General features: G+C 30.2%; 1 protein-coding gene across 9 annotated transcripts in view; it reads left to right on the top strand.

Moving 5' to 3' along the window:
• The window catches only part of KDM6A (lysine demethylase 6A), a 241,436-nt gene that overhangs the window by 142,133 nt on the left and 72,838 nt on the right, over window positions 1-26,465 (top strand). For 5 of the 9 annotated variants that reach the window (XM_031959372.1, XM_031959371.1, XM_031959368.1 and 2 more), the window contains 3 exons: window positions 5,735-5,789; window positions 6,152-6,208; window positions 12,654-12,688. In XM_031959372.1, the coding sequence (XP_031815232.1) occupies window positions 5,735-5,789; window positions 6,152-6,208; window positions 12,654-12,688 (147 nt within the window). The remainder of the gene's footprint in view (window positions 1-5,734; window positions 5,790-6,151; window positions 6,209-12,653; window positions 12,689-26,465) is intronic. The other 4 variants (XM_031959375.1, XM_031959373.1, XM_031959370.1 and 1 more) reach the window with 1 other exon arrangement.

Raw genomic sequence — 26,465 nt, 5'->3', positions numbered from 1 at the left:
ATATATTGTCTTTTTTTTTTTTTTTTTTAAGAGAAATTCACTGCCTCCTGACCTGACTCAGCTAGTTTCTATTACTTAAAATTTCTTCTTCACTTCCTTCTTTACAGCTTATAAAACACTTTTTGGCAGTTTAATTCTATATATTTCCTGAATCCTCATAAATATGCTTTTGACGATTGGTTTTGTACATTGAATTAAGTAAAGAAGGATCAAGCCATTATGGATAGAATGATGTTTCAGGGTTCCAGAGCAGCTGAATCATGGAGTCATGGTGATGAAATCTAATGGGGGTGGTGGTGAAGAGGGGCTGAGTTGGGCCTAATATTCGGGGAAAAGGGAGACTTTGACAAGTACCTTCTTTCCATCTAAGCAGTCAGTCAAGTCTTAAGTAAGAAAACATGGAGCTTATTTTAAGGTAATACATGTAAATATTGATTAATATTATGTAATTCTCAATTTAAAGAATGGTCTGTTTTTTTTAGTTAGTATCAAGTTCCTAGGTAGCCATGGTGTCATAATGGAGGTCAGATTATTAGCTATTCTATTTGAGCATTACGTAACTAGATTCTTCAATCCATGAGTAGAAACATAGGAGAAAAGAGTCTACAAATCAGAATTTTATAATTATAGTAGAATGAATATTTGACAAGAAGGCCTAATAAATTGTCCAAGTTATTTAGTTATTCCTTGCAACCTTAACTATAGAGAAAAACATATTTATTACAGAATGGTTGTGTTAGGACTTAGATGAGGTACAGGTGAAAGATTTTTTTTGAAACTGTTCAAAAATATTACATTTGTTAAATGGAATTATTCCATTATTAGTAAATATTCCAAGTATATATCACTTTTATGTTTTAGGCAACTAGAATCTTAATTCAGTATTAATGTATGTATTATGGTTGATAGATTCCAATTCTTTCAGTGATGCTAATTGTGAAAACAAGGGTAAGTTATTTTATCCTGTTTTTCCTCACTTTGTTCATGAAGATGGACGGTACAAAAGAGGAAAGATGTACAAGATATCTTCCCTTAATCAAAAAGTATTAAGTCCTTATTATCTGTCATGCATTATTATATCCTGGGACTGTAATGAGAGAGTGAAAACAATCCCTGATCATAAGGAGTTTGCATTCTAATGGGAAAGGTGTGTGTGTGTGTGTAAAACATATATACAAATATAAAGTAAGTGAATATAAATATATACAAAGTAATTTAATACCAGGTAAGTTGTATTTCAAAGCTTTTCGGAGGGCAAGCAATATGTTATTTTTCAACTTGAAACTTTATCATCTGAAACAGTTGTTTGTACTACCTATTTTAGTTTTTGTTTTTGAATTAAGAGGGCAAAATAAAGATAAGGGAGTATACTTGGCAGTTCCATCTGTGTAGTGACTTTCTGATGAGGAAGTGCTTTCTCAGTTGTACCTTTTCTTCTGTGTGTACTATGGTAGTCACCTGAAACAATGAGTGTGAAGCAACTTGGCCATTGTTGTTCAGTCAGTACGCATTGGAGCTGGCATGTACTTTAGAAGCCAACTTCATGTCCACTATGTCATGGTATTTCTTAGAAGACAAAAGAAATGAAGAATTTGACATGCTATTCTTCCTAAAAGTACTTTTTTAAAAATTCTTTAATTTTAAAATCTTATTAGAAAGTGATGCATTGATATAAAACTTGGTTCTATATCCTCTCTTCCCATCCCCCCAACTCCCCATTCAAGACTTCACATTAAAAATTCTGGCATATATAATTGAATAAATTTTGAGTTCCAAATATTTTTGTTTCATTTTCACTTGAAGCTACAATTATAAATTTTAGTATCATGAAAATTTAAAAATAAACAATATCTAGCACTCATTAGTGCTGTTCTGGTAGTTCATATTGGGAAACATTCCCAATCAATGTCTTTTCTGCCATTACCTTACATACTATCTTTAGATTTAGGTTCTCTTCTGTGCTTTAATTCCAGAAAATTCCTATCTAACTTGTATATGACCTACAAAATCATCCTGTTTTTCTGTTCTCTTGAGTCTTTTTCAGTTAATCTTTGCTCAAACTTTTCTATACTTTAATGACTTCTTCAAGCTATGGCATGAAATTGGAAACTAATGCTTAAAACAAAGTAGATGTAATTCTACAAATAATCTGGAAGACCTTGTTTTTGGATTTTTTGCTCTTGACAGTAAATAGCCTTTGACTGTAGATTATATTCTATGAACCTAGGTTTTTTTAGTCTGTTAATAGGTAGTATAGCATGTAGTTCAGAGAGTGCCTGTGATGCTTAAGTAAGGTAATATATGTAAAGTTGTTTCTAAACCATAAAGTAGTATATAAATGTTTTATTATTTCTCCCCCCTTTCTTAGTTTTTAATGGATTTTTTTTTTTTAAATTTCCTTTCCCACATTTCTGTTTTTCTTTCCTTGAAAGCTAAAAAATTTTCTGTCCCTAGATCCAAAGAAAATTTGGCACTAGTGAATAATAACTCTGGCTAAAAGCCAACATTTAGAATCCCACAAGGTATGCTAGTTATTTGAATAAAGGCATTGCTAAAGAGCACACATTAGAATTTGATTACATAATCTTTAATTAGCTTTGTTTGAAAGAGATGAATAATAGAGTTGAGCTCTTTTATGACAATTTTATCAAGTCATTGTAGATATTTGAACACTTTCTATGTAACTTGTATAAATTAGGGTTTTATTTTCTTTTTAGAAAAATCATTGAAAACATTTAAAAAGTTTAAAAATATTTACATAGATAAACATCTTTGAATTAGCTATATATATATTATATATATAGCTAGTTCATAGACCCAATTTAAGAACTCTGGATCTTAGGTATATTTTCTATACTACTATAACAGGAAAAAAAGCTTCACATTTTTTAATGCAATAGTTATTAAAATGAGTTAAAGATATAAAAAATATTGAATACTTTTCCAGGAAAAAAATTATTTTAATTGGTATGTAGCATTATTACTGAAGTGTATTGCTTTTTATTATAAATTAAATATGTAAAGCAAGGTTTTTTCTTGACATGTGAGAGTCTTTAAACATTTTGAAGAAATAAGTTAATATTTATGATAACTAGACCAACTATAGATTGTCACAAACACAACGTCAGGATTAGACTAACACTTGTTAGCATTCTAAATAATGCCTCCTAGGTCAATCTTCTCTGGGGTTTGTATTTCTGGATTGCTCTCTGCTTCAGTTTTTGAATGTAGTCTCTGAATTGCAGCGGCTTCTCTTGCATGATAACTATTTCACGCAGCAGTAGCCACCCTCAGTACTGCAATATTTGTGTGAGGTGCAGATGTTTGCTAGCTGCTTCTGTTTGTTGCAGACATGAGACTTGGATTTTACCATGGTAAAATTTACATGGAATATTTAAGATTATGGTGCAGGAATGTAGAAAATTGTTTAGATTTCTGCTGATGAGCACTGACTTAATACAAATGGCCATTTTATATCTAGGTTCTATATCTAAAAGGAAACTATGAGTATTTTTACTTATTTCTTTTTTTTTTTCACTATTAAGCTTTTGAATGTAATGTGGGTGTTGGTGTTCTCATTTCTAGAAGATAATTATTATTAATAAGAGTAATTATTGTTGGTATTGTTATTAATATATATTCGATTGGCTACAGTTTTACCTTGTGATTTTCATAGAAAATTTGGAATATTTTATATTTCTGATGAGAAAGATTTTGAAATAGTGAGACTAAATTCTTGGTGAATATAGAGTATTGTCAAGAAGTTTTTGCTGCCGTTTCATTGTTTAAATGTAGAAATAGGTAAAACAGTTATATGATATCACTATCAAATAGGCATTTGGCTTTGCTTTTAAAAGGCCGATTTATTTTGTTTTTCCTCTTTATTTTAAGGTAGCATTACTATGAAAAACAAATGGTATTATTTAAATAAAATGGAGGCTCATATCTGTTTTTCTTCAACTGAAATATATGTGTCTGACTTTATTTTTTGTATTAAAAAAAATACAACTATTCCTAAGGTATATGAATATGTAATTCAGAAGAGAAAAAGCAATGTTTTTACTTGTTACTTGTTAACTGTTAAAATAAAAGATTGACAAGAAATTATAAAAATTGTGTATATTCTGATATATAGTTGAATAAATGCTAAAATTTGATTATGTTGACTTGGTGGTATTTTAAGATTTATAAAAGTATATATATGAAATATGAGCAGTTTGCTGGCAATTTAGACTAAATTTCTTGACCTAAAATTCGGTGAGAATATTAAATCATGTAAATTAAATCATATTAAACTTTTGATTGCATTAATATCATATGTATTGTCTTATATTGACAATGCTCTAGAAACATAGGTCACAAGTTTCTTGTCAGGTGCTAAATCAAGCAGATGTGGCCAAGTTAGTAATCCTGGTTGACGTGTAAAATAATAGGGAAATTCTTTCTTTATGTCTTGGAATATATTTTTATTAGGATATGATAATTAGAATCAATTCTGTTTATAGTTAAATGAAAATTCTGGTTTACTCAAACTTTAAAAGACTTAAACATACAAAAAGGAAAAGCAGTGATGAATGTTATAAATTATTAACTTTGTTAGTACTTACAAAATATGGCCACAGCTTTTTATTCTGATAAAATGAGGTTTATTACTGTTTGTTTTCTCCATTGCTTTCATTTAGTATGCTTATTGAAGTATTCATGTAAAACCAGTTTCCTATTCTATTGTAGTTCTTAGAGCTATATTACAAAAATTACTTTCATCATTCAATTTGGAGAAAAGAGGCTCAGGAGAAGTTGGAAAATTTACTTGGAGCTATGTGTTGATGACAGGAAAATAATTGTAGATATTCATAGTGAATATTTTCCAAATTAAACATTTTTATACCAGCTGTAGCAGCTGTGGTTTATATCTACAATAGCAGCTATGGTTTATGTCTATAAATTAAGACTGCTAAACCTGCTAGGTAAAATATATTTATAAACAAGGAATTCAAAGGCATTTAGTTGTTTGGCTAATAAAATTGTTTTTGATGTTGTTTGTTTGTTTTTTAATGATTACAGATTATTAAACATTTGAGTTTTAGGTATACTCATTAAACTGGTATTATAATTATTATAATTTGGAAATGCTATTATAAAAATTCAGAATATTTTATTTGTAGTTTAGGTGTTTTAAAAATTATTTAATCATTACTTTAAAATAATTTTGTATAGACGTGAAGAATTTGAATATTATGATAATTTGAAGTTTCTGAAAGTTATGTAAAGAATTTAAGCATTTTATACAATGATGTTAATTTTTCCAAACTACTTTTAAATTTATTAAACTTTTAAGTACTGTTGGATAATTAAAGTTTTATGTCCATCTTAATATTCAATTTACATTTTTTTCTAGATTTAAGTATCTTTTATCTCCAAACCCTTTTGTTTTTAAATTAACTTTAATAATTTAAATGGCATTTTAATAATATTATTATTATTCTTTCAGAAAGTATCCCACCTGTAAATTTTCATGACCATAATCTGAGTAAAAACTCAAATTTTTGCTAATTTTGTTTGAGTTTAAAAAATAACATTTGAAAGTGTTTAATTCTTTTTTTGTATACATGCTTTCTGAAAATTTTTTCTATCCATAAAATGTATTTCTCTATCACATTAAACATGTTAGCATTGGATTTTTAATCCAGAAACCAAGCATTAATTTTCTCACTTTACTTTTTCTTTTTAACAGCATTTTCAATTAGCTTTGGTTGACTGCAATCCCTGCACTTTGTCCAATGCTGAAAGTAAGTATTTTTCAGTATTATGCTTCTCCCCATTTCTCCCCACCTCATATTAATATCACTTATATTAAAATACTTGCTCCTGAAATACAGCTATCATTAGGAGAAATAGGTATTTTATGTAGCTTTTTCCTTCCAGAATTATTGAATCTAACCTTGTCTCGGTTGCCATGGCTACCTAGCTTGCACAAATGGAACATGTGAAACCAGTTTCTGTGAAGAGTCTGTGTTTAAAATAGATGTGCCACTGAAGTGGGTTGTTGAATTAAAATTGTTCCCACTAGTTGAAAAGTGACTTTATGTGGATTGAGAAATATACATTTATGAAACATATTTTTAATTTTTATCCTGCATCATTATTTTAGAAAACATATTACACAAAAGTGCTAATCATAAGTGGTACATCTCTCATTCTTACCATGGTAAGTATACAATGTATGTTGTCACAAAGGCTATTTTGTTTAAAAATTTATATGTTCATTCTTCCTTTTTTGTAATTAATCTTCAGAGTTAGATGTCATTAAGTATTTTTGTTTGTTTTCAAAGTGCTTTGTGTAGACTTTCGCCCTCTTAAGACAAATTAATTCTCATGAATGTTATTAGTATATGGAGTATTTTGTTTGTATATTATATTTGCTTAAGAATTACTTAAGAGAGTTTTCTAATAACTTAGCCATTGACTTACAGCCAAGATTTAAAAATACTTTCCATATAAATGAAATAAATTTGGAATATTATTGCAAAAATTTAAGCCAATCTTTATTTAAAATACTGATTTTCGTGTAGAGATAAAATAGGGTGAGTTCTATAATGAGAAATAATACATTTTTTTATGTACACTTTCAAATGTAAAGATTGAACAAGAAAAATTTACACACATTTCTTGTAATCTGTTAGTATATTCTTTGACTTCAAAAAAGTGATTTAAGGTTTGATTTTTTAAAAAATTTCTGTTCTACTTATACTTCTTATAGACATTCTATAAGATAAGTAGACCTAGTGGGCTTTTATGTCATTTCTAACTCTAAATTTATAATACTAAAATGATCAGTAGTATGACTGTGTCATTTTAAAGTAAATTCTATATACCAAAGCATGCATTTATAAAGCATACACATTTAAAATGGTTGTTGAAATTAAGAGAATTTCACAAGATTTCACCAATTTGTAAAATTAAAAAAAAATTTATGTAGTACTTTAAAAAAATTGGATATGCAAAAATTAGCCCCATACATATCTGTGTTGGAAAGTGAGGTGTGCCTAATGTGAAATATACATTTTTACAGGCAAGTTGTAATTTTTTTTTCTGAAGCATTTGGAGTTAAGTGACTTGCCCAGGGTCACACATCTAGGAAATGTTAAGTTTTTGAGACCAGATTTGAACTTAGCTCCTCCTGAGTTCAGAACTGGTACTCTATCGACTGTGCCACCTAGCTGCCCCTCAACTTGTAATTTTTAAGCAAATTTATTCCAAAAGTCCATTTATAAATCTTCTCCTTGCCTTCCTCCTCCCTCTCCTTCTTCTTTTTGAACACACCATACATTTTTTCCCCCATTAAAGCATTATATGATTAAATTCCAAAGCCAGTTGACCAAAATCTAGTTAATTGATGTTGACATATCATATTGACTATTCTAAGTTTATTTTATTTTTAAATATAAATATGCTTTATCCTTTTACATAAATTCATCTTGTTTATTTATCAGCTCCTGTGTGTATTGGTTGATTAGCTGTTCTCTCACATCATCATTTCCCACCCTCTGGTGGCCAGAGCTTTATTTTTCCAATTCCTTGGGTTATCTTTTGCCAGCTGGGACTGACTTTCATATATACTTTGAATTGATCTTTGTTTATATTATATCTGTTATGCTCTGAAATGTTATTAATTTGATATCAGTATGCTCTTAAAAAGGGGGATGGAATAGGAGACAGCATCTCAGTTTGAATTTTAGATATTAAATCTACTTCTTGTATGTCTTTGGAAATATCCCTTAATTTGTATAGCTCTGTTTATTTATAAAATCAGTGCAGACAGCTTCTAAATTCTCTTGCATCCCTAGACAAAGATTTCTCAAGTCCTGTTACTTTAATTTCTTATTTCTCTATCCATACTCTCTTCTTTAGTTATTTTATTTACCTTTGCAGCTTTACCTATTACTTTGATGTAAATGATTATTAAATATTTTCTTTCTGTCTCTTTTTGATTAATCTCTTTTCTTCTTCAATTTGTTGTCCATGTAAATGTGGCAATAGAAGTTCAAATGCAGCTTTTTAAAAATCAGGCTTTGTCATATTCCCCTTTAAACTGACCCATCCTTCCAACTACAGATTTGATATTATTGATGATCATACTTTCAATCACTCAGGTTTGAAAACTTTGTGTCTTTGACTTTCTTTTCTTGACAAATCTTTTGATTTTGTTTTCCTTCACTCTCAACATCTATCATCAGTTGCCTCATCCTGACAGTTCTACATTCATTCATATGTCTTCTTGAAAATGAATATCATTTGTGAAATGACTCTAAATCTTAGTCAACCTCCATATTTTAGAAAAGTGGTTTTTTTTGGGGGGTGTACTAATTAAGTTTGTTAGAAATTTAATCGATAATTTTTTTTCCCCGTTTTTCTTTAGCGAATCTTAATTTATTTTTTGTTTTGTTTTGTTTTAAAGCACAAAAACAAGAGGGGAAAATCCAAAATAGATTTGCTTACAGCATCAATTTGTCTTATAGCATAGAACAATATTTTCATGGGTTACTGTTACTCCTTAGGATGTTAGAATGTTGACAGATAAATAATTTACTTAATTAGTAATCCTATTCTCTTTCCCTGAAAACTTACATTAAATCTTTTCTATTGGTTTTTCTTTTTGTTTCACTTAGAAATTATTTCCTATCTTCCCTCTTTAAATTCATATATGAAGATTATTATTGATTCTATAAGGTTTGAATAAGCAGTAGAATCAATGAATTGTTAAGTACTTACTCATTTTTAGGCACATTGATGGTGAAAAATAGTTGGGAAACAAGTGTTTTACAGAAAAAAATAGAGATGTTGCTGTTCCTTTTTCTAAGATGTGATAATCATATTGATGAAGAAAAAAGATGCATAAAATAAATCTTTTGAATACTTTGAATAACAATTGTTAAATTTTGTAATATACATTTGGGAGGGGGGCTGTGCACTAATATAATTTACACTTAAATTCAAATATTTACAAATTCGTATTGTTTTTAGTCCTAATGATCTTATATTCTGAACTTTATCAAAAAGACATTTTTTGTCTTCTGCAGCACAATCTCCCCTTTCCCTCATCACCATTTTATATATGGCTGTTATACTGTAATGTATTCTAAAAGCAATTGAAAATTTTACTTATATATTGCATGCAGTAGCAAATTGGGTGTTTCTGACCAATTCCAGTTTCCCACAGAACTGGTTGGTTAAAAATTACATGGTGAGATATTTATATAAGGTGCAGTACTAAGTTTTATAGAACTAACTGTTCTTCAAGGCTTTTTATTTGCATTAATGATTTTAGAGTTTTTTGAACATCTAGGAACATCTAAGTTAAATTCAGATACCTCTCCTTTCCAATCTTTCATCTCATCCATTGACAGCTTTGAAATTTTTCAAGTGGACATGGATGTATAAGGAGTTAGGCCTCCAGCTTTTGGAATGAGGGACAGATTTTTAGTGTTGGAGTAAAAAGTTGCTAGGAATACAGAGAAAAAGTAATTATTGAGAAGAAAGGAATAGCTTTGAAATTGCTTAACTGAAAGTAATGATTGAGAGTAATTGAGGGGAGGGAAGAATTGAGGAACTGTACAAATGTTTTTCTTCTCACATTTTTTTCTTGTCCTTAGAAGGAGTAACACTAATGGGTGAGGAAAGGAATGTTAGTAAAGTATCTGATAGCAATAAGATGGGTTGCTTTTGATATTTATTACACTTTTCTGAGTCTTAAGCCCAAGATACAGAGTAAGAGTTCAGCACAAGGTGATAGGATTCCAAAAAAGTAGCATGATCCCATTATGGTAGTTTCCCCCTTCTCCACTAATTCCTGTTCCTTTATTTTGCTTTCACCAATCCTTACAATCCAAATGCAATGGGGATGGTGAGATTTGGAACTTCTGAATAAGGAGTTAAAGAGGAAATTAGGCAGCAAACAGTTTGTAAACTATAGGAAATGAAGTGAAAATGGGAACTCCTAGTGGTAGTAAGCCAGGGTGGAAAATTTTCTGACAAGCCTAATGAGTTTTTTAGGGGGTATGTGTGTGTGTGTGTGTGTGTGTGTGTTTTAATTTACACACACAGATGCACACACAGACGGATATACCCTTCTACTAAATCAGGGATTTGTCTCTTTAGTTGACTTTTTTTTTAATGTTGACAAATCAGTTCATGATCATTAATAAAGAGGTTTCAATAATTTTTCCATTCCCAAATAATTTCATTTTGACTTTGGAATTTTTTATAAGAGAAAGTTGTGGTGTTTTTTTTTTGTGTGTTTTTTTTTTTTTTTTTTTTTGCTGCTGTTTTGGCTGCAAGAAATTTACAGTAATCAGAAATCTACACAGGATATGGTAATGAGAAATGGAGGTTGGTTTGTTGTTTTTGTAAGTATTTTTGTTTGTTTCTTTTTAATTGAAAGGAGAAATAATAAAATGTTTATCCAGGACAACTTTCCTATCCTAAATTCTATAGTTGTCAAAATGTTTGCCAGTTACAAACCTGAGATGCTATGTTCCTTCAAGTTTTGGAACTCCCTTGTATTCTTTTATCCACTAAGTCATCTTGTTTAATAAAATAATGGTCAGATTCAAATGAAAACAATAATTGATATTTAGGCCACGGTCTTATAGATAAAGGAAATGGCATGTATAGAGTTTAAATGAATGCTCGATCAGACAACTTGTACTCTTCAAGGGAAAATAGGAGCTAGGAATTTTTTGGTTCCATGTCCAACAATTATTTCACATTACCATGTTGTATATATTTAGTAGTTAGTAAAAACAGTTGGATTTTTTAACTGATTATTTGCAAAGGGGAATAAAATATCAAAAAAATTCTTAAGAACATCATGTTCTAATAGGTAGCTAGTTGTGATAGCTAGTGAGTTTCAGATTTTTCATGTAAAACTGAGAGTGTTTTGTGACATACTTTGGTTTCTCTGATATAGGCCATTGTTGGAAAGGGAATTGGGTATTGTAGAAGCTTGGGAGAGAAGACCAAAAAATCCTGATTTGACTGGCAGTGTATTTGCTCATTTTCCTCCTGAGAAAGAATTATGTTTCATACTCTTATTTTACAAAATGCAATTTAGAATCTACAACACTTCCTCCTGCACATTTCTATTTGATTGTTAAATTATTTCCTCTAAATCAATATAACCCAAACATAATCTTTTCTATTAAACTTGTTCTTTTTCCTCCAAACTTCCATGATTTTATTACAGATGCCACCAACCTTGTAGGTTTTGTAGTCATAATACCATCTTTGACTTAATGACTGCCTCATTTCCCTATTATCCAACTGGATGCCAGGAATTTAAATTTTAATTTTCAACTTTCAGAGTTTGTCATTTATCCCATTCTCTTCACTTCACTCTGATGACTAGTTCATTCTTAGATTATCTTTTGCCTAAACTATTATAACAACCTTTTCATTTCTTCCTGTTTTCAATTTCCAATCTATCTTTCACATAATTGCCACAATAATCTCAATCACTGGTTTGAATGCATCATTTCTCAAAATAAAAAACTTTAGTGTATTTTTTCTTATTACTTCTAGGATAAAATACTAATTCCTAAGATTGTCATATAAAACATTTAAGTTCTCTGTTTTCTTTCTATGGAGTAGTAGATAAGAAAGCTGGCCTTGGAATTAGGAAGACCTGGCTGTTCACATGCCGCTTCTGATCCTCACTGTGGATGTGGGGCAAGTCCTTTAAACTCACAGAGCTTATGGCAATTCTTGAAAGACATTCTTAACTTGGGGATCTATGAACTTGCTTTAAAAAAAAAAAGGTGATACTTAGATAGTATATCAGTATAATATTTCTCTTCATAATATAGTATTAACGTAAAAACATTCTGAGGAGTCCATATCAGAAAAAGAGTAAATAGAGTAAGAATATGTTAATTTTTTAAGTTGAAGATAAATATAGCTGGCTTTGGGTAGAGGAAGTTCCTCCCTGGGAAGTAGCTTATTATTATTATTATAACCCCAATTGCCTTATTATTACTGGGAAGTAGGGTCCTATCTCTGATCCTCTCCTGTCATTTTTTTATCTCCATTCTTTACCCATATATTCCATCCCCACCCCCAAAAAACTCTTTTAGTAAAATATAAATTTTAAATAAAATGGAAATAGAACAAATCCATATAGGTGTTCATTCTCTAGTCTTGAGGCAGGGGGGAGGGAGTGTTAAAAAGATTTTATGACATTCAAATGAAATCTGGTATAAAACAAGGGGAAAAATGACATCTCTTGACCATTTCATTATCTGATTTTGTATTTGCTAATTAGTAGCATCTCACTTTTAAAAACTTTATCAAGAAGTAAATATTTGACATGCTGACATTCTTTGTAAAATATTTTGATTTCTGTTTGAGGTCAGAATCATAAACATGAATCTCTTATTCAAAATAGTCTGGATCTTATTTTCTGAAGATCTTATTTATTCATCAAGCTTTATATAAATTATAATGCATTTAAAATAAAGCTAATTTTTCATCTGTAGTTATTGGAAATTTACGTTTTCCTTTTTTCCCCCCCCCCCCCCATTAATGTTATATATTTAAATACTTATTAACTGTTGTGGTTTTTGTAATTGATTTTTACTTTCCCTGATCCTTTGCAGTTCAATTTCACATTGCCCACTTGTATGAAACTCAGGTAAGTGTGTTTTAGTTTCTACTTTTAAAACCTCCTCACCCCCACCCATTTTAATACTTTTCTTATGTTAAATTTATTTTGTGAAGTCGCATATATGTAAGCATCTTAAAAGACCTTTGTGTGTTTGGGTTTGTTTATTTTGTTGAGAAATTTAAATAGTAGTTCATGAAAAATAATGGGCAGATTTGAGAAGGGTGTGTATTTTTGTTTTAAGTACTAGGTACTGTAGTTTTGTAACTTGTTTTAAGATTTCTGGATGTTTAGGATTTTTGTGTTTTCACTCAAGAAACAAAAAGTGAATTTGTTATTTACAAATTATTATCACTGTTTCATGTTATGCTGATCTTCAGTGAAGTATACAATCTTTTTTTTTTTAAATAATTTCGAATTTCTGTAAAGCAAATTTGCTTCGATTTCCCACATATTATCTAGAAAAGCTATATGTTCAATTTATTACCCTAGTAAAAAGAAAAATTATTTTGATATCAGAAATAAATTGTTTGATTTCTGGGTGCATCATAATTAGGTGACAGGTAAAGAGGGTTTGAGACTTAATTTTTATCTTCTGGTTATATATTCTGCTTTATTTTAGCTTAGCTATTCCTTTTCACTAATTTTTCCCTTAAAATATTCTTTATAACAAAGGTCAGCTTTTTCCCCATAAATTTAAATTTAAAGTTCAAATCTGGTTTTGGACACTTAACATTTCCTAACTGTATAACCCAGGACAAATCACTTAACCCCAATTGCCTCAGCGTACCTCCTCCCCCCAATGACTATTAAAATTAATTTCTCTTTCTTAGGGACATAACTTATAGTAGAGATTATTGATCCAGAAATATAAATCAAGTCTAGTAAATGCACATGCATTAAATTCCTGGTTTGTGCCAAGCACTATTTTTTTAGTGGGATGAATTTAAATAAAATAATTAAAAAACCCCAACAGTCCCTGTTTATTAGTTATTAAGAGTTTTCAGTCTAATGATGAGACAATCAATATTTAATTGGGCATAAATAATAACTATGTAGAATAAATTGGAGATCATATTAGAGGCAAGACACTAATATTGAGGACTGGAAAAGCTTTTTGTAAGACGTCTAACTTAGTTAAGGCTCGGAAGGAAGCCCCAGGGGTCAGGTTGAGGAGTGGAAACTGTTTTAGGCATTGGAGACTGAGAAAATGTAGTCTGGAAATAGAATAGTGTTTTAACTTGAGAAGATCATTCTCATTGAATCTTAAGGATATGTAGATTTGGAAGGAAGGGTGAATCAAAAAAAGTATTTGTTTGTTCTATAGATAACAGGGAACAACTGGAGCTTATTTATTGCAATGTGTTTGGAGAAGGGTTATCTGGTGACATGATTAGATCAGCCCTTTAGGAAGAAGAATTAAGTAACCTATAACCAAGAAGTTGTTATGAGTTATCTATACACAAGTAGATGGTAAAAAGTTTTTATTTTGGAATTTGTCCACCAATAATTACTGTTTTCCTTTGTATTTCTTGGTTCATGTGTGACTCCGTAGTTAGGTCTAAGGAGTCTTGTGAATTATAAAAGGTTTTAGGCCATTGAAGAATAATTGAAGAAGAATTATTACATCTAATAACAGTTGAATTAAAGCAGACATTGTCTAGAAGTTTATTGTTTTTTCCCTTCACCCACAAGCTTTATTTTGAAAATTATCAGCCTTCTTGAATCTAGGAAGTAACCCTTGTTATGTACCCAAATTGAAACTTTAGAGCATATTATTAGACTTTGTTCATTGATTGGAATCTTTCAGTCCATTAAAGGGGGAGGAGTATATTTTCTATTTCTTGTATTTCAATTTTGCTTATCTGAAAGTAATTCATTTGTATTTGTTTATTAATTAGTGAAAGTATCTTTCTTAGGGTTTAACAATATAGTGACATAGAAATTGAAGTAATGGTACTTTTGAAATATAGGAAAGAATGGAAAGTTTTAGCAGATTTGGGGTACATATACTAAATTCTCTTTTGCCCTTAAGACATATTAGGGGAAATTTATTTTAAATAAAATTTTAAGGCATTGGAGGGTGGCATATCTGAAAGTTATGCTTATTTGATATCTCACAACTTAATTTTTGCTGCATCTTTAGAAATAATCTTTTTCTTTCTATAGCTTGGTTTATAATTGTAGTATCAATAAACTTTGTGATAGGTGGTAGGTTAAAAACCATGGTTAAAGTTAAATATAATAATTATTTATTTTTAGTCTTCTATGCAATGTCAATTTATATTAGATGAGCTTTTCACATATTGCCCCATTTCCTTTTTTTTTATAACTTAAAAGATATACAGAAAAAAATTTTACTCTAAAACTTTTAAAAGAAAACTTTGTAATGCTAGATTTTGTAGTGAGCAGTTTGTAGTTTATGTAGTAGTAAGTTTTTCTTGTAAAATATGTGCAAGAAGTTAGATTGATATTTAGGTTACATGACTTCATGCTTTTAATTAAAACACTGAATAAAGTTCACCATATACTTAATTTACATTTCAAATGTAATCGCACTAACTTTATGAAGTTTTAATGTATGTCACTACTGACTCTATTTTCTTGGGCCAAGTATTTACCAGAATTCAGTACGCTATAAGAATTAAAGGGAGGTATTTTTTTAAGATCAAGTTATAGCGATTTAAGGTCTAAATAAAATCTTTTAACCATTCTTCAACCAAAGGAAGCTTTCTTTTATCAGCTTTTAAGTATATTGTCTTAGGGAAAATCTTAATTATGGTGGAAAGAAAACCTTTGTGCTCTTTGTTTCAAGCCAAATTACATTAGAAACATTTTATCACTTTGTTAGCTTTCCTTGATTGGAGAGCGATCCAAAAGAGCTAGCTTCTTTATTAATAATTGGAATTTTCTTTCAGCCAAATACTTCATTTGTTTACTATCCTGAAAAGTAAAGGAAAAGTATATACTAACTGATAATGCAAACATCTATAGTAATTGATTCTATAGTAAAAATATAGGCAAAATAATACTAAGGGTGAGGAACGGGAATATTTGGAAGATAGAATGTCAAAATGAGCAGCTTGATGATTTTAGTAGAGTTACTGGCCTTTGAGTGAGGAATTTTTGTACCTCAATAATTTAATGGTTATATAATCTTAGCCTTTCACTTTAGTTTCACTTAGTTTTCTCATTTATAAAATGGAATACTAACACCTCCAAGAATCAAGATATGTCAAGCACTTTGCAAACCTTAACATTATCGTTATCATTATTTACCAATGATTACAGTCCTTCAATCATTCTTAACTATTATTATTGAAATATTTGTCTACCCTTCTCTTTATTTTACTTTTACATACATACATAGATATATGTAATTATGTAAGTATAAATAAGTCATTTAAAAACTGTAAAATAATAATAATAAAAATAAATACAAGTATAAAAGGTCATTTTTTCCTCTATTCTTTTCTTAGTCTTTTGTAAAAGAAAAGAAATACTTATCCTAATTCCTTGAGTTATGAGGAAAGATCTTTTAAAACCATAAAGTACCAAAGAAATATGAACTTTTATCTCTTTTACAAATTGAATGTAAATAACCAATAATGGTTCCTTTTTCTAGCTACTATTTTAGTAGTAGCTGTCTTATCTTATAAACAAATATATATAAATGCTGTCGTGCAAGTGGCTTTGAAAATTATATTACTGCTTTCTCGTCATCCTTTTCCAAAAAATTTCACGACATTCCTAAATCAATATTAAATTTTGGTCAATATTTAGTGGTCATTGTAGTATAAAGGAAATCCTGTCTTAAAGTTCTGTGTCATTAAAGTTCAACAGTTCACTTGGGTTCATATACCCTAATACAGTTTTTTCATATACCCTAATACAGTTTTTTCTTAGTTGTGGTATGAAACATACATATGTAAAACCTTTGAAATTCATTTGATTTTTAAGAGAAGTCTGTATTTTTAAAAAGTTTTTTCCACCCCTTAGCTTTCCATTAGCTCTGTTATAATATAGTAGATCATTATGTAATTTTTCATGTTGGTAGAAAACTTCCTGAATTTCATTATCTTGGTTGGAACAATGCTTTATTAGTTGCCAACACATAACAGTATTAATGTTCATTTTTACTTCTTATAAATATTTATGTCCTATACAATTATAGGTTAAAATATTTACCTCTTAATTCTTTTTTTTTAAGATTTCAGTGCTAATTTTCCATTCTAATGTTTACTCTTTGTATAAACAGTACAGCAAAAAATTTATACGACAACAAGAAAGTATTTGGTCCTGCCTATTTTTTTCTTCCTTGGTGCTTTTGTTATGTATCCAGTGCCCTTTCTTAAAAAAGAACAGTAATCACTTTTGAGACTATTTTGACTCCTTACCCTGTTGTAAAAATTTTTTTTATTTAGGCCATTCAGCATAGCACATTGGCCTTCATTAATAGAACATGTTTGGAAATGTGGTATTCTTGTTATTATAATTATGAAACTAATAGAATATTAATATGTTTTATATAATAAAATTATTAGATTAAAAAACCATTAAATAATTAATTATTAAATGCCCTAAAATTATTTAGTTCAGTACCTTTTAAGAGGCAGCAGGAAAATTTGGATTCTTTCTGGGTAAGTCATTTAGTGACTCAGACGCAATTTCATCCTTATCCTCTGTAATGTGGGGTTACTTAAATACTTGGCATATACAAGGTTGTTTTGTGGATCATTCGAGTATTACAGCTGATAATGCTGAAACATTTTTCTTGGTTTAGTAAATATATCATATTGAACATTGAAAGCTTTTCAATGACTTCATTGTCAGCATTTTGTTATCTTACCACTTAATTCAAATCCATTTCTAAATGAGTTGGCTCTTTCACCTCTCCCTCTGTCTTGTGTCAAATCTTTCTTTCTCATTTCCTTGAAAATCTAGCTTCATCCTTGAGCACTTTTTACTATACACTTGCAGATTATCATAAATCCTTGCTATTTCATTGGCTTTTTGAAATTTTCATTATTGAGAATTTAAAGAATCATTGTCTGGTCCTCAATATTGTCATTTTATCCCACTTACTATCAAATTATATGAAAGCTTGATTCAGAGTATAATCTACTTATGGATCTGATTTCAGTTAAGTTTCCTGATAACATGAAAAGCATTTGACACTTATTCCTTCCTTCTTGGAATTTTCTTCTTCTCGGGTTCCAGAAGATTGCTCTGCTTACCTTATTTTATTGACTCTTTCTTTTTGTCTCCTTTGCTAGTAAAGTTTCATCTATTTTCCCTTTAAATTTAATTGCTTTTCAACATTTAGAATGTGATCTTCTGATTATTAGCCCATAATCATTCCTGGAAAGGTAGCTATTCTCATAGTTTCAAATATTAGATTTGTGCAGACTATTCCTAAATCTATTTCTTTCTCTGAGATGCTGATTCTCCATTTCCAATTTTTTTTTTTAATGTTTCCACTTGGGTATCTTCTTAAAATGAGTTGTGTATCTTTATTCCAAACCACTCAACTTTGCTAATTTTTCTTTTTGTTTTCATATGAATCTTAATTCTTTTCATCTTTTTTTTTTTTTTTTTTTTTGCCCTCACTAAAAACTCAGTTTATTTTTGACATCTTGTTTCATTTTCCATAATTTGGTCAATCGTTAAATGCTGTCAGTTTTTCATTTTCATTGTCCCTACTATCTTCCTCTTTTAAAAATTTATTAACTCTAACAGAGAGACAAGACTGGTCTTTTGTCATTATAATAGTGAATTCTCAAGTAAGGAAACTCAAATCAGCACTAACTTTGCAGTTTACAATTTAAGGAGTTACCTAATGTATTATAATAATAATAATGTATTCCCCAGCTTCAACACAGCCATTATGTATGTGTTGGTGGTGAGTCTTGAACATAGGTATTCCTGGTTTCAAAACCAGATTTTATTTCTGCTCACCACTATTTCTTATAAATGCTTTTTATAACATCACAATTTTTAGAAATATAATTGTAAATAATTGTGTATAATACTCTAAAGTTTTGTTAGATTTTTTTTTAAGTGCATATATTGAAATCTCACTAAAGGTGGGTCTGTCATAAGAAAACTGTTTCCACCTAGAAACAAATTCATCTGTATGTGGATTGTGCTATAGGACATACTTGAAACCATTTCATAGTCATACCCATTTATCTCTTCACTTTGAGTTGGGATGAATTTGGGTACAAAGACTATGGCTTTCAATTCCATTCCTATTCCTGACTTGGACTGTATCCTTAGCTCACTGCACATCTTTACTAAAAAGAGGACTGGAACTTTATTGATGCTAAGACATTGCCTGCCCATATCAGAGAAACCAGATTTGTGTAGAAGAAAGGTGGCCCCTTCCTCATCAACTGACCCAAATTGTAGAATTATAGGCTCAAAGAAGCATTTATTGAATGTTTTGTGCCATGTGCTTTGCTTCATGCTGAGCATTAAAAAAAATTTTTTTTTAAAAAGTCCTGGTTTTCAAGTATCTTACAATTCATTTAAGGAGATAACAACAGAACTACTAATTACAAACAAAATACTTAACTGAATAATCGGAGATAATCCTTTTTTAAATAGCTTTTTATTGACAAAAAATAAGCATGGGTAATTTTTCAACATTGACCCTTGCAAAAACTTGTTCCAACTTTTCCCCTCCTTCCCTCCACCTCCTCTTCTATATGGCAGGTAGTCCCATACATGTTAAATATGTTAAATACAATATATGTATACATGTTTATACTGTTGTCTTGTTACACAAGAATAATCAGAGTTAGAATGAAAGTAAAAATAATCTGGGAAGAAAAACAAAAATGCAAGCAAACAGTAACAAAGAGTAGAAATGCTATGTTGTGGTCCACACTCATTTCCCAGTGTTCTTTTGCTGGGTATAGCTGGTTCTGTTCATTACTGATCAATTGGAACTGATTTGGATCCTCTCATTGTTGAAGATGGCCACTTCCATCAGAATTGGTTCTTGTATAGTATTATTGAAGTGTATAATGATCTGGTTCTGCTCATTTCATTTAGCATCAGTTCATGTAAGCCTCTCTGAAATCATCCTTCTGGTCTTTTCTTACAGAACAATAATATTCCATAACATTCATATACCACAATTTGTTCAGCCGTTCTCCAGTTAATGGGCATCTGCTCAATTTCCAGTTTGTAGTCACTACAAAAAGAGCTGCCACAAACATTTTGGCTCTTTCCCTCCTTTAAAATCTCTTTGGGATATAAGCCCACTAGTAACGTTGCTGGCTCAAAGCGTATATACAGTTTGACGACTTTTTGAGTATAGTTAATTGGAGATGATCTTTCGAGTGAAATTAAAATTACAGTAGCCTGGGAAAGTTTTCTTGAAGAAGCCAAACCTTTCATTACAACTTAATAGAAGTCAGAGAAACCTTATCTCACCTAAAAATAGTCCACAAATAATGGCCTTCCCGATTGTGATACTTAGTTCCTTTGTCCAAACTTCTCTCCCAACTGGAGTGAAAAACAGTTGGTCCGTAGTCTTTTATACTCATAGGTCCCTAAAAATCAACCCTAATTGTTGGTCCAGCCTAAACCTCCCACCAACCAAAATTCTTTCCTTTTAGAAAAAGCTCTTTGCTTTTTCTGATCCCTTTAAAATGAGGAGACTGTCCAGTCTCATTCTTCCTATACAACAAAACAACATGGAATGAGATTAAAGGACTTGTCCAGGATGGCCCAACTAGTTAAGTATCTTGAGACTGGATTTAAACTCTGTGGTCTTGCTAACTTTAGGTCCAGCACTTTATCCATTGAATTACATAGCTGTCTTTCTACTATTTTAATTCAACAGGGTACTATAACTTTCTATATTGTATCTTTAGCTCTTTCTTTCCTACACTTTGTTGTTGTTGTTATTACACATTGCCATAGTACATACAAATCAACCCTGGCAGCTCAGTAAGAAACTTAAAACAACGTAAAACAGATGAGGAAACCTATCTCTTCCTTTGCTTACCTCCACCCACTTTTCCCCCCAATCCTCACCCCAGCTCAAGTTAAAGCATCAATAGTTGGGATGGACAATATGTTTTAAAAAATCATTTTGGATAAATTTAGTAGTAAACAAATTACAGAAATTAAAGCAAATATTTATTTAACCTAAAGACATGATACAGTAGTTTAGGATACAAAAGTAGAAGTACATACTTTAAATAAATTAGGGTTCTAAGAATATGATACTGTGAGGAAAATGGTCTAGACATTGCATGCTGTTCCCTTATTAGGAAAAAAAAAAAACTTTTTCTAGTGGTCTTTAAAAAAGTATGACTGGGAACAATGCATAATTTGTAGTAAGATCTAGATTTAAATTCTGTTTGTAACTTGTCTGTTGTGTGGCATTAAGGCACAGTCTGATTATTATACTTGACTTTTTTTTTTTAATCATCTTTTCACAAATGGAATTTAAGGGTTTCTTCCAGCTGTAACTATGACTTTTTGCCTGACCACAGAAAATTTATCAAATGCATCAGTTTACATTGACCAGGACATATTAATTCTACATAATTATAAATCAAAGAAAAATAATTTTTTGATTTTTTGAGGAGTTATAAAACTATGTGTATCCTTTGATCTTAGAATATTGTTATTAGGTCTATTTCCCAAGGTGATCTGAGAAAAATTTAAGCAACTTGTATGTTCCAAAATATTTATGGCAGCTTTCCTTCTGGTAGGAAAAGTCTATCATTTGGGCCATGATGGCTAAACAAGCTGTGGCATATATCTTACAAAAACAAAATTGCGTGAAATAAGGGAAAAAGTGAATTGAGCAGAACCAAGATAATATTGTATACAGTAACAAATTATTGTAAAATAATTGAGAACAACCATTATAATTATAACTTGTTAATATTATAATTATTATCATTATAAACATACAGAGGATCTAAGGAGGAAGATGCTATCCACTTCTAGAGAGAAAACTTTACCATATAGTTTTACACATATTTTAAAATGAATATCAAATGGTGAACTTCTTTAGAGCTGGTGGGGATGGGGAAGAGAGAGGGAGGAAAATAGTTCAGAACTTAATTGTAACAAAAAAAATGAAACGGGGGAAAACATCTTTTGAAAAAGGAGTAGCAGTGACATTTAAAAGAATTGCTAGTTGAAGTATATCAATCATAGTTAAGTAAATGTATAGTTCTTGCAGTTATGAACATACAAAGAAAGACATGTGTAAAGCAAAGATTTGGGAATATAAGAATTCCCTTCAGAAACAAAGATTATCTTGAAGTCTGTTTTCAACAAAATTCTTCAATCAAGGAGTAGAAAATCACATCCAGATTAACAAAAGTGTTAATACTTTTCAGTTAGTATTTGCTGTAACTATAACTAGGAAGTCAGGGGTGTATACTCTTTTTAAGAAATACAACATATTGTTTGGATAAAAATATCATTTGTATAGAAAAGAAGAAATAATGCTAAAAGTCATACCTGCTGGTAATAAGACAATTAATATAAATGAGAATAACCACCTTACAGAGGCCAGCAGTGAAGAGCATAGCGAAAGACTAAAAATGGGATTAACAAAAACTCATCCAACAACATGTAATCATATGAATATTGTGGGGTTTTTTTTTTTTTTTGAGGGAGGGTGTTAACCCCTCCCTTCTTTCTTTCCTTCCTTGCAAAAACTGGCAGTGATCATAAATATAATTGAAAAGGTATCTTTCCTTAATGCACAAAAATATATCTATCATAAATCAAAAGCCAAAGTAATATGCAATGAAAACATTATAAAAGCATTTCTGGTCATAATAGTTACAAAACAAGAAGCTTATCATCACCTATTTTTATTTGAATCATTCAGATATATTTTTTCTTGGTGTTATAAATTTTCAATTATATTAGGACAGAAAAAATGACTTTATTCAATGGATATGGTTTTATCAATGGAAATTACACTCAAAAGAATATATATAGTATAATTTGTGTTTGCCAGTAATCCTTAAGTATCATTGGATCTTTCCTTCTGAATTTTAGTGCTAAAAAGCCCACTTAATGTGTTAACAAAAGCTTTTTAGAAGGTAAGGTTGTTGAGAGCAGGTACTACTTTACTCTGTTTTCAATTCTCCATAAATGCTTTTTCATTAACATTGGAAATATATCTTTCTTAATAGAGACCAATTCAAAATTAGACATTGCAAAATTAAGACAGAAAAATCCTTTGCATTTTTATTTATTTGTTAGAAAGATCAAGAAGTCATAAATAATATTTAATAATCCTTCATTTGGCAAACTCTACCTCAGGCCCAGTTTCTTTATCTGTAAAGTGAAGGGATTAGCTACCTGGCTGCTCGGGTTCCTTTCAGCACTCTCTGCCTTTGGAATACATAGCACTTATAGGAATAACCTTAAAACTAAAATAACTAAATTAAAGAAAGACCAGAATCACCAGAGGGAGATGAAATGTTAATGTAAAGCATTGTATTAATATATTAGTAAATGTTAGAACACTTCTCAGATTTTGTCTTCCTTAATATTCAATATAATGTATTTTTCTATAGAACTAGAGAAAATCATAGTAAAACATGGTAAAGCAAAGAAACAAGAATATCAAAAAAAACACTCGAGAAAATTCAGTTGAAGGTGGTCTTGTGGACTTTAAAGTATATGACAGGACTCAGTTCCCATCAAAACTATGGCACCAAAAAAATAAAGAGAAAAATTAAAGCGAAATAGAGTATATTCACCAAATATCCAAAGAAATGCACATAAAACATGCTTTGTGGGGAGGGAAACTATAGAAAATAAACCTGGTTCAAGGCAGTTATTTAAAAATGAATATATTTTCTGAAAAAAAATGTTGATCTGTCATTACTGGGATTTTACTGTGTCAGTTACAGCTATGATTCTTAAAAAGTTCAAAGATTCTTAAAACTCAATACCATGGTGAAAATAGAATATTTTTAAGTATTCCAGTTTTGGAAGGGCAATAAGAATTCTTGTTTAAACAAATCGAGCAATTAAAGCTAAGAGAGATTTGCAGAAGGAATATATTTATGGCAAATATTACAGAAATATTTGTCATCTAAAATATGTATCATTTATAATTCCCAATCCATAGTAAATGTTCAAAATATAGCAACTTTGGAGCTGAATTTTTTTTTAGCCTTTTTTTAAATTGATGTTTTTTCTTCATGTCACATTGATTTCCAAATCTCATCTTCCCCCATATCCCATTTACCAAACCACCATCCCTTTTAAATAGGAAAATGCTGTTTAACAGAGTTATTAATCAGTATGTGAACTTTGACAATCTTATGTAGTATTCCACATCTATAATCTGTTCTCCATCTCCCCCAGGGCACACATCTATTATGGAATAACGAAGATATCTTTATTCATCTAACTTTACTTTTGAGTTAAGTTTCGTCATATATAATTTTGTAACCTTTAGTTTAATTTCTTTCTCTCTCCCCCCACCCGCTTTAAAGATGATTTTCCAAAGTTCAAGCATATTGTTAATTAATCTAAAAAATGAGAGATACAGATTAAATCAATTGCAGCATTATTCTCATATATCATTGGGGGAGGGAAGTAAAGTAAAAACCTCAAGAGTTTTTGGAGGAAGAGATACTCATTTATTGCTCATGTCACTGAAAACTTTTAAATACTTTTTTTAGGGGAGAGCATTCTGGAATCACACCCTAAAAGTAATAGTTTTGACCTGTTGACTCCATAATTATTGTATATTATGAAAGTATTATTAAAAACAAATGAAGAAGGGCTATTTATTAAAACATTTTCTTAACTGTACTAAATATAATTGCCCCCAAACTAAATCTAAATACTCAATATTAGGGAATGATTAGATTAATATCTTAATACCAGTTAGGCATCAAATTATAATTAATACATAGAAATCTAGAAAGACCTTCATGAAAGAATACAGTGGAAAAGAAAACCGGTAGAATGAAGAACATAATTCTTAACTATATAAGGTAATGAGAAGTTATACAAATAAAACATTTAATTTCTTAAAAATGGGGATATTTCCTTACCTCTTTTGAGTATATTGAGTTTTGCTATTAGCTGTTGTTATGTTCTCTTCACATTGCCTTACTTTCATATAAGATCTCTCATATTTGTTCTCATTTTTATAACTTTATAACAGTAATGGTCTAATCTGGCCAGAAATTATAGTTTATTTAATATTGCTTTAGTGTCACAGGTATTTTTTTTCACTTTGCTTTTTATATTACTAGTTATGTTAATGACAAAAAAAGCTTCTCTTCCCCCTAGCTTCCTGCCCACCCATACCTTTTCTGTTTAAGTCTGAGTATTGAGAGTTACTCAAATTTAGTTCAAAATTCCTGAAGGAAAATTAGAAAGAATAAGTGGAGTTAATTGTACCGCTAGAACTTACATATTAGTATTATAAAGCACGTACACACACACACACACACACACACACATATATAATTTTTTTTTCTCATTTCATACTGGTTTTTTTTTCCCCTCATTCTTTTAATCAGAAATTATGCTTTTTAATCCAGGAAACCCTTTGAGCTAACAGAAAAGAAAAGACATAAATTGAAAATGTTCAAATATTTAGAAGACATCCTTCTATATATACTTTTAGTAATTGTATCAAAAGATAAATCTTATCATTTTACAACTATCAAAATGAACATGATTTTTATTTACTTAAAAATAATTTTAAAAATAGTGACTTTTTATTTTTCAAACTGCATTGGCACTCAACCCTGCAAAAATTTTTTTTTGATTTACCCCTCCCCTTCACAGCAAGCAATCCAATATAAGTTAAACATGTGCAATCTTATTAACATTTCCACATTTATAATGCTGTGTGAGAAAAACAGCCTCTTCCCCCCCCCCCCCCAAAAAAAAAAGCACAAGAAAGATAAAATCAAGCAAGCAAACAAACAAAAGAAATGTGAAAATGCAATTTTTTTTTTTTTTGGAGCCACATTCACTCTCCATATTTCTCTCACTGGATGCAGATGGTTCTTTCCATTACAAGTCTATTAGAATTGTCTTGAATTCCTTCATTGTTGAAAAGAGCCATGCCCCTCATAGTTGATTGTCACATAATCTTGATGTTGCTGTGCTCACTTGATTCTATTCACTCATCATCAGTTAGTGTCTTTTCAGGCTTTTCTGAAATCAGCCTGTTCATCGTTGGTTGTAGATAGTAATATCTCATTACTACATTCATATAGCATTCAGCCATTCTCCAACTGATGGGCATCCACTCAACTTCTAGTTCCTTGACACTACAAAAAGGGCTGCCACAAACATTTTGCATATGTGGGGCCCTTTTCTTCCTTTAAGATGTCTTTGGGATATAGTCCCAGTAAAGACACTGCTGGATCAAAGGGTATGCACAGTTTGATAGCCCTTTGTGTTAAATTCCAGATTCCAGAATGGTAGGATCAGTTCACAACAACTGCACCAACAATCCATTTTTTCCCAGTTTTCCCATATTCCCTCCAACATTTATCATTATCTTTTCCTCTCATCTTAGCCAATCTGAGAATTATGACGTTGAAACCTCAGAGTTGTCTTACTTTGCATTTCTCTGTAGTGATTTGGAACTTTTTTTCATAGGACTAGAAATGGTTTTAATTCCTTTCACTGAAAATTGGATGTTTACATATCTTTGACAATTTATCAATTGAGGAATGACTTATATTATATCAAATTATAAATTTGAGTCAGTTCTCTATATATTTTAGAATGAGTCCTTTATCAGGACCCTTACATGTAAAACTTCCCT

This window comes from Sarcophilus harrisii, chromosome 3, assembly GCF_902635505.1.
Source record: "Sarcophilus harrisii chromosome 3, mSarHar1.11, whole genome shotgun sequence".
Classification (NCBI taxonomy): domain Eukaryota; kingdom Metazoa; phylum Chordata; class Mammalia; order Dasyuromorphia; family Dasyuridae; genus Sarcophilus; species Sarcophilus harrisii.
This window is presented reverse-complemented; position numbering and strand designations above follow the sequence as displayed.